Source organism: Triticum urartu, chromosome 3, assembly GCF_003073215.2.
Source record: "Triticum urartu cultivar G1812 chromosome 3, Tu2.1, whole genome shotgun sequence".
In the NCBI taxonomy this organism is placed as follows: domain Eukaryota; kingdom Viridiplantae; phylum Streptophyta; class Magnoliopsida; order Poales; family Poaceae; genus Triticum; species Triticum urartu.
The window spans coordinates 55,664,280-55,679,598 of NC_053024.1; the positions used below are offsets into that span (position 1 = coordinate 55,664,280).

At 46.8% G+C, this 15,319-nt stretch overlaps 1 protein-coding gene across 1 annotated transcript; it reads right to left on the reverse strand.

Annotated features, from left to right (window-relative positions):
* Positions 1-490: 490 nt before the first annotated feature.
* Positions 491-1,167, reverse strand: LOC125542800 (alpha-amylase inhibitor 0.53). Its single transcript, XM_048705975.1, has one exon. It carries the CDS (start codon positions 1,087-1,089, stop codon positions 625-627), a length of 465 nt encoding a protein of 154 aa, XP_048561932.1. The 5' UTR covers positions 1,090-1,167; the 3' UTR covers positions 491-624.
* Between the last annotated feature and the right edge of the window lie 14,152 nt (positions 1,168-15,319).

Here is a 15,319-nt window from a genome sequence, read left to right on the forward strand (position 1 = left end):
GGCCGTCGGGGTAGGACCGTTTTCCGGTAGTGAACTATAATGATTGGATTTGTCGTGAAACATCTAAAGACCAAACCCCTTTTGGAGTAGACAGAATCCTTTCCTAAAGGAAAAATGTTCCTTTGTTGGACTTTTGATCCACCGGAGTTCATATTTTGCACTACTCTACACACATGTCAGTGAACATGAGAAAGGATAAATGGGCTGCATATATCAAAAAGAATTGTGACAACATGATGGCAGCTATGCATGCAAACAGGTGCATAAATGCATTTAAATCAGATGCAAAGATGGAAACATATATTTTCTAAGATTTTGGTTACTTTTAGTTATTTTATACCATAGAATCAACTATACAATGTACCTATATGCTTTTTAAGTACACATCAATTGTCACATCATTTTGCATCGGTGCTAACGAATTTCTCTCTCTGTCAGAGGGGATGCGACTACTTATTCTTTTGTATGTTTGATTGAAATTTCTCGATCATCAGGGAACTTCACTTTTATTCATTAACGATGCATTTCGCATAGGCACATACACCATTTTATTTAGCTTGTGCGCACCCCCACAAATTAAGAGGCAGATGCATGACACAACATAGTAGCTACTCATTTGCTTGACTAGGCGTCTGGGTATGCGGCCACATCCTTGCAGACATACGCTCCATCTCCGGACGCATCAACGACGATGGGTAGCCTGCAGACCGCTGTGATGCTCGCCGCCGTCAGCTTCACCACCTCCCTCCGGCAGCGTGGGAACGCTCCTGTCCCCGCCTGTCCCTCCTGCACGCCATGCTCCTTATACATGCTGTCCAACATGCTGTAGAGGGCACCGCACCTGCACCACTCGCTGATGTCGGCGAGCTGCTGGCAGCAGTCCCTTAGGACAGCCTCGGGCACCTTGCTGCCATTGCACTGGAGCTTCAGCACTGGACGACAGCCAGGGAGCGCGGGCACCTGGAAGGCCTGCCCCGGATAGCACATCCAAGGACCACTGTTAACGCTCCATGCGTCGTACTCGGCTGCTATGGGTGTCGCCACGAGCATACATAGTAGGAGCACCGAGAACACGGTCTTCATCGACATTGTTCCTCTGCGCACGAACTTTCTGTCTCTGATTTATCACTATATTAATCAGTTGTGTATATGGATAACTACACTCTTGATCTCTTGACGGTTTATATAGCTACATAAAGCTAAAAAGGTGCAAGGAAACAGACATATAAGTTGTTCATGATCTGCGTGGGTGGCTTGTGTCTAGTGCCTATGGCTTGGGCTTCCACGTCATTGTTCTTGATCCAGTGCGGTGATGTATTTTGGCATGCATCTAAACATTGTGATTACAACCCATAGTTTGTTAATCGCACTACTAAAAAGCTAGGATGGTTACCATATCGACAAAATTAGCTACATCCTTGGTTCATATATATGGCAAGGGAAATGCAAAGAGGTCGACGAAACGGACATAAAACCCTAGTTGTCCATCATACCATCTGCATGAGTGGCTTGTGGGCTTGTATATATTATGTTGACACATCACAACTAATTTTTTTTCAACTTCCAACAGTGCCATGCGGATTTTTTTGCATAATTGTCAGCTTTCCAAGTCCTAAGTAAAACCCACAGTTTGTTAGAGGAACCTATATTAGTTTACGCAAAGAAAACTAGGAATGCAAGATTCATCTTGGCACGATATGTCCACCTTTGAGGAAATCATTAAATGGGAGTGCTCAAGAAGCAAGAGAATATAGCCAATGCATACACAAGATTGGAAAAGAAGAGAATGAACATATCAACGAGGCCAATGGAGTTTGGTGGAAAAGAAATTATGTGTGACGTTTTCTCTTTAAAAAGACGCGGTCCAAATATACAACAAGACAAAGTTCACTACCGGATTTGAATGTCTGCCGTGTGCCAAAAGCACACAGCAAAAGCCTTGTGGTTTCATATGCAGTGCAATATGATTTCATATGTGATTTCAGATTATATAATGTAATGTGATTTCATATGCAATGCAATATGGTTTCACATGCAATGCAACTATATAATGTAATGTAATCTGATTTTGATGCAATGCAATTTTTAAGGTAACGAGATTTCATATGCAACATGATTATTATTTTTATAATTCTGTCATATTTTATAGTGGTGTTGTTTTTTCCCAGACACCACGAATACAATAAGTACATGTGGCGTCGGCCGACCCGCGCCAACAGTACCAAAGTTATCAGCGGCGTTAGCCGCCAATGCCAGTAATATCAGGTTTCTACAAGTGTTGGAAGTCGGCGCCATTAGTGAGCCTTATCAGCGGCGTCATACTAGCGGCTTCTCCTGTCCGCGCCACTTACAACGTTTTCTGAATGCCTCTACTAGGCTTTTCTACTAGGCTTCAGTGCTTGTAGTCATCACTATGTGGTCTACGAATTTGAACGAATTTTTTATTATTTCTGGTCAGTTGTACTACCATAATTGAAGAGGGATAGATCGAAAGTTTTCCCGCAAAAAAATATACAGGAGCCGTCGGACATCATTTACACACAAATCAACACATATCATTCTTTTCAGCCCAACCCACACAAGAATATGTCTCAATCCTCGGTCATGAGGCCCAAACCTTCATAGTGGCAACCAACATAATCATATACAAAAGGATAGAAAAGTAACCGGATTTTGCAAGCGGAGTAAGAAGAAGCAGGGTGACACAAGAAGAGTGGCGACATCTTAACCTGCATCAACCAATAAGTAGAAACCCATACTTAGTATAAAATAAGTACGGTAATTACAACAAAATTCAGCAAAGTCTCCCCTGTACCGGGAGCTGTTGGGACGTCATTCACACACAAATCAACACATATCATTCATTTCAGCTCAATCCACATAACATATATCCCAATCCTCGATCATGAGTCCCAAACCCCTCCTCATGTCGACAACCACATAATCATATGATAAAGACTAAAGAACTAACTGTTTCTCGATGGCGAAGTACCAAGAACATTGCTTGCAGGTCTCCTCTACACTCCATCGCTTGTGTGTTGTGTAGGGTTATTTGAATCCGTTGTAAACCACACAAATAAAGACCTACTCCCTCCGTCTGAAAAAATTTGTCCCTCAAATGGATATATCTAGTACCAAGTTAGCGCTAGATACATTCATTTGAGAAAGAAGCTTAAGACAAGCTTTTTCGGATGGAGGGGGTAGTTAGCAAGACACACTATATATAGCTATAAGAATGGCAATAATGGGTTAGAGGGTTACTGTAACGGAGCAGATTACCCTAATCATAATCTACCTTAATCATGTCGTGCTAACCACCACTTAAGGCAATTAACCTGATATATGACAAAAGAAGATTCAAAAGGAGAATCCGGACCGTGGATATGTTCAACATAACTTCCTAGGATCACAGTAAGTATGCATCCACATCCATAAGATTTCACATCACAAGGAAAGTGAACTATTTCAATACCAGTTTAAGATTTCTTACATTAATTTTCATACACACATTAGTCTGATACAAATAATAAGTCTAAATACAAACCCTACAATGCAATAAAAGTGGCAACGAAATATGCATTCATGGCATGTAGCAGCACTATCCTTCGCGTTGTCACGCTGAAATCCCAAGGACTTCATCAAGCTCTCGGCCGTCGCAACCACCAAAATCGAGCTTGAGAAATCACGTCAGGCATGCCGACACCTTTGACTTGGCCAAACGCCTTGGCAATATAGCGAAGACCAACTCAAGCAACCCTACCAGCAAAGCAAAGGCCCCGGCGAAGGTCAACGCCACTCGGTTGTTCCCCTCCACATCACAAGGCAGCATGCCAAGTCTCGGCACAAAGAACGACTCCGCCCAAGCTCGACTGCGCTTTTTGATGCAAGATATGCTCAAGAAGCAGTACATCTTCCAACGGGACATGATTCGTGACATGTTCAAGGATTTCATCGCGCCCACGGAGCATTGACCTTACCAGCACCGACTCAGCCAGAATAGGTAAACATGTATATCAATGCTTTGTTCTATCGTTAGTTCGTTACCACAGATACGTCGGGCACATCATCAAAGACTGCGTTGCCTTCAGACTGGCCATAGTGAGAGTAACTTCAAGAGTAACATAACCTTCAACTCAGCAAAGTTGCCTATGTGGCATTGAGTTAATGAGGAGAGAGGCAAATTGAGTAACTTAGCTACTTACCATAACATCACATATCCCAATACAATATGAGTCTATAACCTAATAGATGAAGCTTTGCATGACACCACACTTATGTTACTACCCACTATGAATGTAATAATATAGTCTAGAATAATGTGTATGTTACTCTTGAAGTTACTCTCCACTATGGCTAGTCTCAAGGAGTGGCTACAAAAGGCCATCGAGAACAAGACCTTCAACCTCGACCCTGAGGCCGTCAACCCAGACTACCAGTCTACCAATGTCATCAGCATCAAGACCGTCGAACCTCAGCAAGGTGGAACGTGAACCTGGGTACTGATATGTCTCAAACATATCTACAAATTTTGATTATTTCATGCTATTATACTATCACTTTTAAATAATTTTTATATCATATTTTTGGACTAATCTATTAATCTAGTGCCAAGTGGCAGTTGTTGTCTTCTACTTGTTTTTTACTTCACAGAAAATCCATAGCCAGTCCAGGAACCAACTCTTGAGGTCGACGTGGTCCTGTATACCATGTGGTGGCACAAATCCAGCGATCAGCCTTAGAAATGCATTTTTAGCATTCCTTTCCATGTTGTCATGTCCAAAAGGGATGTACTATGGACTCCTCTCTCTCGCAGGCAATGCACATCACTCTTAATTTGCCTTTGTTGGAGCTCTTCACCAACTGCCAACCCATTTGACGACAACCTCCATATGTGAATTTTTCACCTTGCCCGGAACGTCCGTGATCCACAGCTCTAGCCGCCCCGGAGGTCCGTTGGTTGATAAAGAACTCTCAGCCCCGCCAAGATGGTATGCGAAGCAGACTGTGAAGACGCCATTTTTCGTGAGGTTCCAAGCTGGAAAGTCCTCCGTGCCAGCACGGCCTATTTAACATCATGCATGTTGCCTTCATGGAGTACCTTGTCGAGAGTTGGAATTTGCCTGCTAGAGCCCTCATGCTCCAACAAGCCGCACACCCGTGTAACGCTGGTATTGTCCTTGTATCCCAGTCGATGATAAGCACTTGTCCTCGGGATCCACCTGTCGTCCCACACTTTCACTTGCCATCACCGACCCTTCAAATTAAACCTTCTTTGAGGAGCTCCCTATTGCATATGATGTTTATCCAAGTATACAAACTTCTTTTGGGACAAGGGGCCTCCAAGAACTCCCCATATAGATAATATCGTGTTTGCAACACACGTGAACATAATGGGTTCAGGGTTGCTCACCAAGCCGCAAGCTTGTTTGGCTAGTAGAGCTTGATTGAAAGGATCATAGTCCCTAAAACCCATCCCGCCACTCTTTTTGCTTCTGCACATCCTCTCCCAAGCCAGCCAATGCACCTTGCATTTGCCATTTGCCCCTTGCATCAATCTTGAAGCAACGATCTCTGGTGTATTTTTTGACCACTACGTACCATCACTTGTAGAATATGCAAAGGATTCGTGGTGAATCCCGCATCATTTGGGGAGTGCCTAAATATGTTTCCCATGTCTATATGAATCGTATTAATATGAAAAACGATACAGCCACTTTGACTCAAAGGATTCCCAAAGAAATTTGAGGGCATTGGAATCCTTCGGAATTTTTCCTATATAGGTCATTTGATTCATAGGCCTGAATCTTACAAGATTTTTTTCCTGAAGAATCCTTTGCAGTGCATTTAATAGGAAATCTAGCATCCACTCAAACCTCTTTTAAAAAATAATTTATTTTTGTGTGTGACTTGGAAGGAATAAAAATCCTGTAGGATTCACACATGTGCATGGCATTACAATCATGTGTTTTTTCTATTCCGGACCTATTATATAAAACTCCCCATTTGTTACTAGAAAGACTTTTATCTCTTTTAGCTAAAAAAACTGGTTTCTTTGCTACAACACAACTACTGATTTTCTTTTAGGAGATTTCCTATTTAGCGCTCATAGCGCCCGTTATAAGTCATTACGCAAACTGTCGCACACCCCACTTCCTCCTGGGTTGGGCCTATTTAGTTTTTTTCTTTAAACCTTCGAAAAATAAGGCGTCCGATCGGGGATTCGAACTACATCGCTCATGGTTTTGTGCAATAGGACGAACAAAACAGGTAGAGCTTATATGCTGTGTCTATTAACTTATTTTCTTGTCATGTGATTTTTTTTGAACCGGGCCTCAACCCTTTTCCATTAAAAGCATAACGGAAATACATAGTTCAGAGAACCACAGACCCAAGAACCAACAACATCGCAAGGAAACTAGAAAGGGGGGCGAGTTCAGAGCACCACTGGGAAACCCACCATGAGCACTCGTCATCGAGCAGCTCATTGCGGGGCGAAAACCCAGCGACACCTGTGATCACGCAACCTATAGGATCTAAACACCAAGGAGTCTCCAAAAGGAACCCGAAATAGTCTAAATCCGCCAAGCTTACAGGCTCACAAAAGAGCAATCAGAAAACAACCGCGCAGGAGTGAAAGGCGGCGTATCCCTGACAGACGAGAACTTGAAACTCCGAATTGATGTAGAAGGGATCAGTTCGAAGCTGAGTTGGTTGGAGCCGCGCAGATTCTCATCATCATCGAAGCACTGGACCTGAGCATCTTGGCTCCGCGCTCCATGGCCTCCCGATCATTGCCAGCCATCAAACCTGCCCAGTACATCAAAAAACCACAAGCAGCATACACCACATTAAAAGGGCTTTTGAGATCTTTTATGTTCAAAAGTAGCTCGGTTACGATTGTTCCATATCGCCCAACAAACTGCTGCCAAACCAGAGGTGTAAAGTTTAGTTCCATCAGGAAGGAAAATATAACACCAGGAATAGTACTGCCAAATGTTATTTGGACATAAAGATGTGCCCGGCACACATCCAACCGTCCTCCATACCACCCGAGCCACAGGGCACGTAAAGAAAAGATGTTGTGAGGTCTCCACATTATCACAAAAAAAGCATTTAGGATTGCCTGCCCAGTTGCGCTTTCTCATGACTTCTCTAGTCAGAACCGCGTCTTGGAACACTTGCCAAGAAAAATTTGGATTTTAAGGGGGATTTTTGCTTTCCAGACCCATCTATAGTCACATCCAGCCAGATGCCTTTCCAAGTAGGTATAGACCGATTTGGTCGAGAATTTACCTTTTTTACCCAACGCCCAACTAATCTGATCAGTCTCGGCATACAACTGCCAAGAGTTAACGACCTCAACCAGATCCTTCCACTGATCCGTGAGGGGAGGGTGTAAATTTCTTTTGAACAGGTCACTACCCTCAAAATTTTTAAATTCAGCAATAGTAATCTCCTGATAGTTGCATATGTGAAATAAGGTTGGGAATTTATCTCTCAAGGGGGCAGCACCTCTAATAGGATCCTTCCAAACTCTGGCTAAATTACCAGAGTTCAAGTTCACTTTCCTCGCTACCAAATACACTTCCTTTACTTTCATAATAGCTTTCCAAATGGGGGAATCCCCAAACTTACTTTTCACCGAGGGGATCGTGTCATTTTTGAAATATTTAGCATGAATCACCTCCTGCCAAAGCCCTTGCTGTGTTTCCAATTTCCACCACCATTTGGTGAGTAGGCTGATATTTTGTCTATGCAGATCTTTAACTCCCAGCCCCCCCTTTTTTTGGACCTACAGATTCTAGGCCACTTTTTTCTGAACTTTTTTCTGTGTTTATCTAACTTCTCAATCACTTTCTTAGATAGCATGAACATAGACATGTAGTAGAATATGATGCTAGTAAGAGAAGAGTTGAGAAGGTCAGTCTCCCCCCTGAAGATGCTGCATTTCCAATCCAAGATTCACAGCATTTGAGGAATTTATCATCCACAAAATCCCAGTCAAGTGCACGAAGAGTGGAGTAACTCACAGGAACCCCTAGATATTTCATAGGAAAATGCCCAATTTGGCAGTTAAAGAGCTCGGAGTAAAAGGTAAGTATGTCATCATCACCCCCTATGCATAAAACTTCACTTTTAAGGAAATTTATCTTTAGCCCTGACATGAGTTCAAATATATAAAGCAAGAGTTTCAAATTGACTGCAGCTTCCTTGTCATGCTCAAAGCAGATGCCAGTACCGTCTGCATACTGGAGGATAGCAACACCCCCATTGATCAGGTCTGGAGCGAGACCTGTCAGCATTTTTTCTTTTTGTGCATTAAGGATCATTTTAGATAGAGCTTCCACAGCCATATTGAACAAGAAAGGCGAGTGCGGGTCCCCTTGTCGCACTCCCTTGCAGCTTTGGAAGTAGGGGCCAGTTTCGTTATTCAGCTTGATGTTAATGGTCCCATTCTTAAGGATACTATGAATCCAGCCACACCACACAGGGCCAAAACCTCTGTTTTTATGGCACTCAAGAAGGAAATCCCAATTGATTTTATCATAGGCTTTTTCGAAATGGAGTTTCAATACCACACCAACTTTTTTCTTACGCTGCGTATGATGCAGAATCTCATGAAGGGTCAAGATACCGTCCATAATGTTCCTATGCTTTATAAAGGCATTTTGATGCTTACTGATGAGGATATCAGCAAAAAGGGCCGCTCTATTGTCCGAAACCTTGGTAATAAGCTTATAAGGGCATCACAGGAGGTAGATTGGCCTATATTGCTGGATCCTTTTAGCTCCATTCACTTTCGGGATAAGAGTTATCATTCCATAATTCAAACGAGCAACATCTAAAGTGTTGTTATGAAAAGCATCAAACAAGCGCATGATATCCCCTTTCACAAAGTCCCAGCAATGTTTATAAAACTCCGCTGGTATGTTATCTGGGCCAGGAGCTCGGTTGCTCTTCACTGTTGCTGTGATGTGATGCCTTCACTGTTTAGTTTTTCTTTTTCTTTTTCAATTTTTTATGCATGGTTTTCAATCATTTATTATTTATTTTTCAAAATGCATGGTCTTTTTTCAGTTTGATGACCTTTTTTAAAGTTTATGAACTTTTTTCACTATCAATGATTTTTTTTCAAAATTGAGGAACTTTTTTCTAATTTGTGAACATTTGTTTCAAGTTTGATGAACTTTTTTTCAAATTAGATGGAAGTTTTTCAGAATGATGAACTTTTTCAAATTGTGATTTATTTTTAAATACCGATGAATTGTTTTTGAATTCTTGATGAATTTTTTTCATTTGTGAAAGTTTTAAAATCTATGACCATTTTGAATTAATGAGATTTTTTCGATTTTTGTATTTTTATTTTAATTTGTTATGAAAAAGTCAATGGTTGACCATTTTTCCAAAAGTCAATAGTCAAATTGACTCAAAACATGTCCTATTTGTTTTTCCTCTATCAGTTAACCGAACGAGAAATGGAAACCGATCTAAGAACGAAGAAACACAATAGCCAGCGAGTGGGCTGTATTAGATGCAGCCAACTAAGTCGTGGAGCCAGCGAGTGGGCTGTTTTGGTTTGAGTTTAATTGTCAAGGCGGGCGAGAGCAGTTTTGGAAGAACAGTTGTTGGACCGGAAACTGGCTGGGCCTTAACTCTGAACCCATTCATTCACGAGGCTAGGCGAGCAAAAGCTCGTGCGCCCGGTGACTTGCCTCTCGGTTGCGTGATTGGTCCCTCGTCAAAAATGGATTCTGGTAAGTCCCCGCCACGCGCCACAAGCAAAGCGTCCCCGCGCCCGCGGCCTCGCCTTGAGCGTCTGCCGCCCCGTCGGCTTGCGGGTGGCCGCGTGCGCGCGCACCGGCGTACGTGCTGGGCGTCTCCCCTGTCGGAGGTACGGTGGTACCGACGCGGCGGTGCCTCGACCCAACTATCCCATCCGTCGATCGCGCCCGGGTGTTGATTGCGGCGGGCGGTTCGGTTGGGCATTCAATCCGGCTGCAGCCGCAGGAGATCAGATCAAATCTCGGCGCAGTGACCAGTGGGGCTGAGAAACCACACCGCTGCCGCACCGGCGAGGAGGCAAGCAAACGCGCTCGCGCACCGACAGCGACATGGCGGCATGGCCCCGCCTCCGCGGGGCAGCTTCTACTTCTCTTCTTTGCTGCAGCCAGTATCTTCAAGGGAAAATTTTGTTTTTGCCCACTCTAGTTTTTGCCAATTTTGCTTATGCTACTTTAGAATTTGACATTTTACTTTTGTCACTCTTAGCTTTTGACAATATATCACTTTTGTCATTCTGTGGCAAAAACGATAATTGTAGAGTGGCAATTGTGATACATGTCAAAAGCTAAGAGTGGACAAAAGTGAAATAAAAAATTATCGTTTTGCCACGGGAATGGCATTTGTGATGTATTGTCAAAAGCTAAGAGTGGCAAAAGTGAGATGTCAAATTCTAGAGTGGCATAAGCAAAGTTGGCAAAAACTAAAGTGGCAAAAACAAAGTTTTCCCTATCTTCAATGCCCATCCGTCGTCCCTCTTCTGCTTTTGTTAGAGCACCTCCAACGTGTTGATCCAAATGAAAGAGCGCTTTATTCATTTTTTCGTTCGTTTGGATTGACCATTTGCTCGGCGTCCATCCTGTTTTTATTTTGATTCAGCCGTGCATCCAACATGCACAATTCATTCTATGTCCACATATAAATTTAAAAGGTCTGTGACAATAGATCATGTCAGCGACCATGCCAGCGCCATGCCAGCGGCCGGCATACAATATCAACCTTCAAAAAAATCATCACAATTCATGATGGTGCATTTGTCAATGGCCGGTACACATGCCAGCACACAAAAAGGGGTGTGGCCATACCAGCACAATTGTCAGCATACAAAAAAGGGATGACGCTCTCCGCCATAGATCACTCGTCGTCGAATTTGAGCATGTCGGACTGCATCTTCTCGAACCATGACCTCTTCCTCGGCGACACGGTGTTCAGATCCACCTTCATGATCTTCACCCCCTCATCATGCTAGCGAGCGCCACTTCTTTCGTCTTGGTCTTAGCATTGTCAACGAAAAGCGGATGTGCGTTCATTTGGATCGACGCGTTGGGCCAATTTTTCTGTCTGTGGCGACCAAACGGACATGCGGGGACGAAATGAGTCGACACGTTGGGTCAATTTTTCTGTCCGTGACGGTCCAAACGGAACGCGGGGACGAAATAAGTCGGCGCGTTGGAATTGCTCTTATTTATTTACTAGCAAAAATGTCCGTGCGCTGCAATGGGTGAAAAAATTAACATACGTCAAGACGTGCGGTTGCGCACACGACGGTCACCACCTCGCAGGTGCTTCTCTATGGGGAAAATGATAGTTGCCATGGATCAAGGTTTGCTCGACCGAAAATCTGGGTTGCGGGACTTGTGTCACTGATAGAAAAAACAATGATTTGTTTGAGGACTGAGTTTGTTGGACTTAGTTGGGGAACATGTGACATGATTTTTTTTTGCGGCAAGACATGATCTAAAATTAATTGATCTAGGTGAAGAACGATGAATTTATTGAGGGCAGGTTTTCTTGGACTTAATTTGGGACACGAGACATTTATCGCAAATTGTAGACAGAAAAGTTTGCAATACAATAGACGTTGTATTGATAGGGTGCTGGTGCACGTATATATGATACAAGGGAAGACCTCTACCTCAACTATACAAGACTAGGAGGTGGGCCACAAATCCAATACACGTGCAATACACAATATATACTCAACACCCCCCACAGTCGAAGCGTCACCGGAGACATAGAGACTGGATCGAAACTCCTCGAAGACGGGAGTAGGCAATCCCTTAGTCATCACATCAGCAAACTGTTGCGTCGTCGGCACGTGGAGAACCCGAACACGGCCAAGGGAAACCTGCTCACGCACGAAGTGAATATCGAGCTCAATATGCTTCGTCCGTCGATGGTGCACCGGGTTGGCGGAGAGGTAGACCGCGCTGACGTTATCGCAGTAGACAAGAGTGGCCTTGTGAACATCACAAAGCAACTCCTGGAGCAGCTGACGTATCCAAGAGCACTCGGCCACGGCATTAGCCACGGCACGATACTCTGCCTCGGCGCTGGAGCGGGAGACCGTGGGCTGCCGCTTCGATGACCAAGAGATCAACGAGGGCCCAAGGTAGACGCAGTAGCCCGACGTAGAGCGTCGCGTGTCGGGGCAGCCAGCCCAGTCGGCATCCAAGTAGGCCACAAGGTCGGTGGAAGCGGAGGCCTTCAGGGTGAGTCCCAAGGACATGGTGCCGCGTATGTAACGGAGAATACACTTCACCAGAGTCCAGTGAGAGTCACGCGGGGCGTGCATATGGAGGCACACCTGCTGGACAGCATACTGCAGGTCGGGGTGAGTCAGCGTCAGGTACTGTAAAGCATCGACAATAGAGCGATAAAACGCTCCATCGGACGCAAGAGACCCCTTCGAGAGCAGAGACCTTCGCCTTCGTGTCGACAGGGGTGGGCGCTGGCTTGCAGTTAAGCATACCGGCACGCTCCAGGAGCTCGTGGCGTACTTCTGCTGATGCAGAAAGAAGCCGTCAGTCCGTCGGACCACCTCGATGCCGATGAAGTAGTGCAGGGGCCCAAGTCCTTGAGGGAGAACTCATCACGAAGACAAACAGTCAGCCGCTGAAGGAGGTCGGGGGCGGACGCCGTGAGGATGGTGTCATCGACATAGAGCAGCAGATATGCAGTGTCAACTCCCTGATGATACACAGAGAGTGAAGCATCAGAGCGAGTGGATCTGAAATCCGAGAGACTGCAGGAAGGCTGGCGATACGCTGGTACCAAGCCCGAGGCACCTACTTCAACCCGTAAAGAGAACGGGAGAGCAAGCACATGAAGTCGGGGTGCTCGGCATCGACGAAACCAGTGGGCTGCTCACAGAACACCTGCTCGGCGAGATGGCCGTGCAAGAAGGCGTTGGAGACATCCAACTGGTGCACAGGCCAGGCGCGTGAGACCGCAGCTGAAGCACGGCGCGAATCGTGCCCGGTTTCACAACCGGGGCGAAGGTGTCGGTGAAGTCCACGCCTGCACGCTGCCGAAAACCACGAACCACCCACCGAGCCTTGTAGTGCTCGAGAGAACCGTCCGGGCAAGTCTTGTGGCGAAACACCCACTTGCCATAGATGATGTTGGCACGAGGGGGTCGCGGAAACAAGATGCCACGTGCGGTTACGCTGTAAGGCATCGAACTCCTCCTGCATCGCAGCTAGCTAGTGGGGATCCCGAAGGGCAGCGCGAGCGGAGGTGGTGACGGGTGATGGCGGCGCACACATACTCGTCGGCGGAGTAGCGCGTGCTGGGCCGAAGCACTCCTGCTCCGGGCACGGGTAGTCACGCCAAGTGGCGGGGCAGCAGGGCCGGCGGGTGCCGCGACGGTGGGGGCACCCCGTGCGGCTGGGGGGCCGCGGCGGCAGCAGCATCGGCCGAGCCGGCGGCGGAAGAGGCGATGGGTGAGGGTGACGTCGAGCCCATCACAGGGTGGGCGGGCAAGGTGCCGGGCTCAACCTCGTATGAGGAGACGGGGACCTGGGGGCCCGCTCGGACTCGACCTCGGTAGGGAGTCCACGAAGCCAGGTGGTGGCGGCAGAGGGCGCCGTGCAGGGGGGGCAGCCGAGGGCAGCCGTCGCGCATCGCTCCATGAAGGGGGCACGGGGGCCGGCGCTGAAGGGGCCATAGCCGGAGGAACCTGAAAAAAAGGGAACACCGTCTCGACAAAGTACACATGCCTCGAGGTGTACACACGATGAGTGACATGATCATAGCACCGGTAACCTTTGGTGTTAGGAGGGTAGCCAGAAAGACGCATGGGACGGATCGTGGTGCAAGCTTGTGTGGCGTGGTGGACGCGGTGCTAGGATAATAGAGACACCCAAAGATGCGGAGACCATCATAGGATGGTGGTGTGCTGAAGAGAAGGTGGTGAGGGGCGTAGTTCCACCGAGGCGACACAGACGAATGTTAACTAAGAGAGTGGCGGTAGCGAGGGCATCGGGCCAAAACCGAGCGGGCACGTTAGAGTGAAAGATTAACGTGCGAACGTAGTCATTAAGAGTGCAGAGAATGCGCTCGGCGCGACCGTTCTGCTGGGAAGTGTAGGGGCAAGTTAGACGGAAGGTGGTGCCGTAAGAGGCGAGAAGTGTGCGAAAAGCGACGTTGTCAAACTCTTTTCCATTATCAGTTTGGAGTGCGAGTATGGGGCGACCGAACTGGGTGGTGACACAGGAATAAAAGGCGGTGAGTGTGGCGAAAGCATCGGATTTACGACGAAGGGGAAAAGTCCACACATAATGAGAATAATCATCTAAAATCTCCAAGTAATATAGATAGCCCGTGTTACTCGCAACGGGAGATGTCCAAACATCACTATGAAGTAATTGAAACGGAAAAGTGGAAACTGAAGAAGATGCACTAAAAGGAAGACGAACGTGCTTGCCTAAGCGACAAGCCTCACAAGAGTGCTCGTCGAGCTTATCACATGAGAAAGAGAAACTCCTAAGAATTTGACGTAGGACAATGTGGTTCGGTTGACCCAAGCGAGCATGCCAATGGTCAACGCCGGCGGCAAGGGCGACGGGTGTGGATGTGGAGGCGCCGGCGTGTACGGGGTAGAGCTCATCGGGACTGTCACATCGATGAAGGACCATCCGGGTACGGGCGTCTTTCACAGGAAAGCCAACACCGTCAAATTCAACAGTAAGTGGGTTCTCACGAGTAAGACGACGAACGGAAACTAGGTTCGTGACTAAATCAGGTGAAATAAGAACATTAGACATATTGATGGGTGTGGAAGTGGAGGGAAAACTAGTGCTACCGATATGAGTAATAGGTAAGGAGGAGCCGTTGCCGACGGTGATACGAGTGGGTGTGTGAACGAGAGTGGAGGAGGTTAGGTTACCGGGATGAGCTGCCATGTGCGTAGTAGCACCCGAGTCTATGTACCAGTCGCCTCCACCGGCAGAGCTACTCGGCGATGGCGCGGAGTGCTGAGCGGCGAGGAGGGTGGGGTCCCGTGGCACAGGTACCGGTGGCGGTGGAAGGCTCCCGTAAGGCGGCGCCAGGACGGGCGGGCCATAACCACCGAGAGGCGACGGCGCAAGCAGGGCGCCGAAGCCGGCACTAGTCGGCTGGAAGGGCGCGCCGATGAACGCCTGGTGGCCAGCGGGGAGAGCCTGCTGATAGTGTGGCAGTGGAGCGGTTCCACCGCAGATGGTGAAGTAGCCCGGAGAGTCCATGAAAGGCGTCAGAAGCGACAGGAAGAGGAAGG

Coding starts and splice junctions, on each gene's coding strand:
- LOC125542800 (XM_048705975.1), bottom strand. CDS start 1,089: ATGTCGATGAAGACCGTGTTCTCGGTGCTCCTACTATGTATGCTCGTG.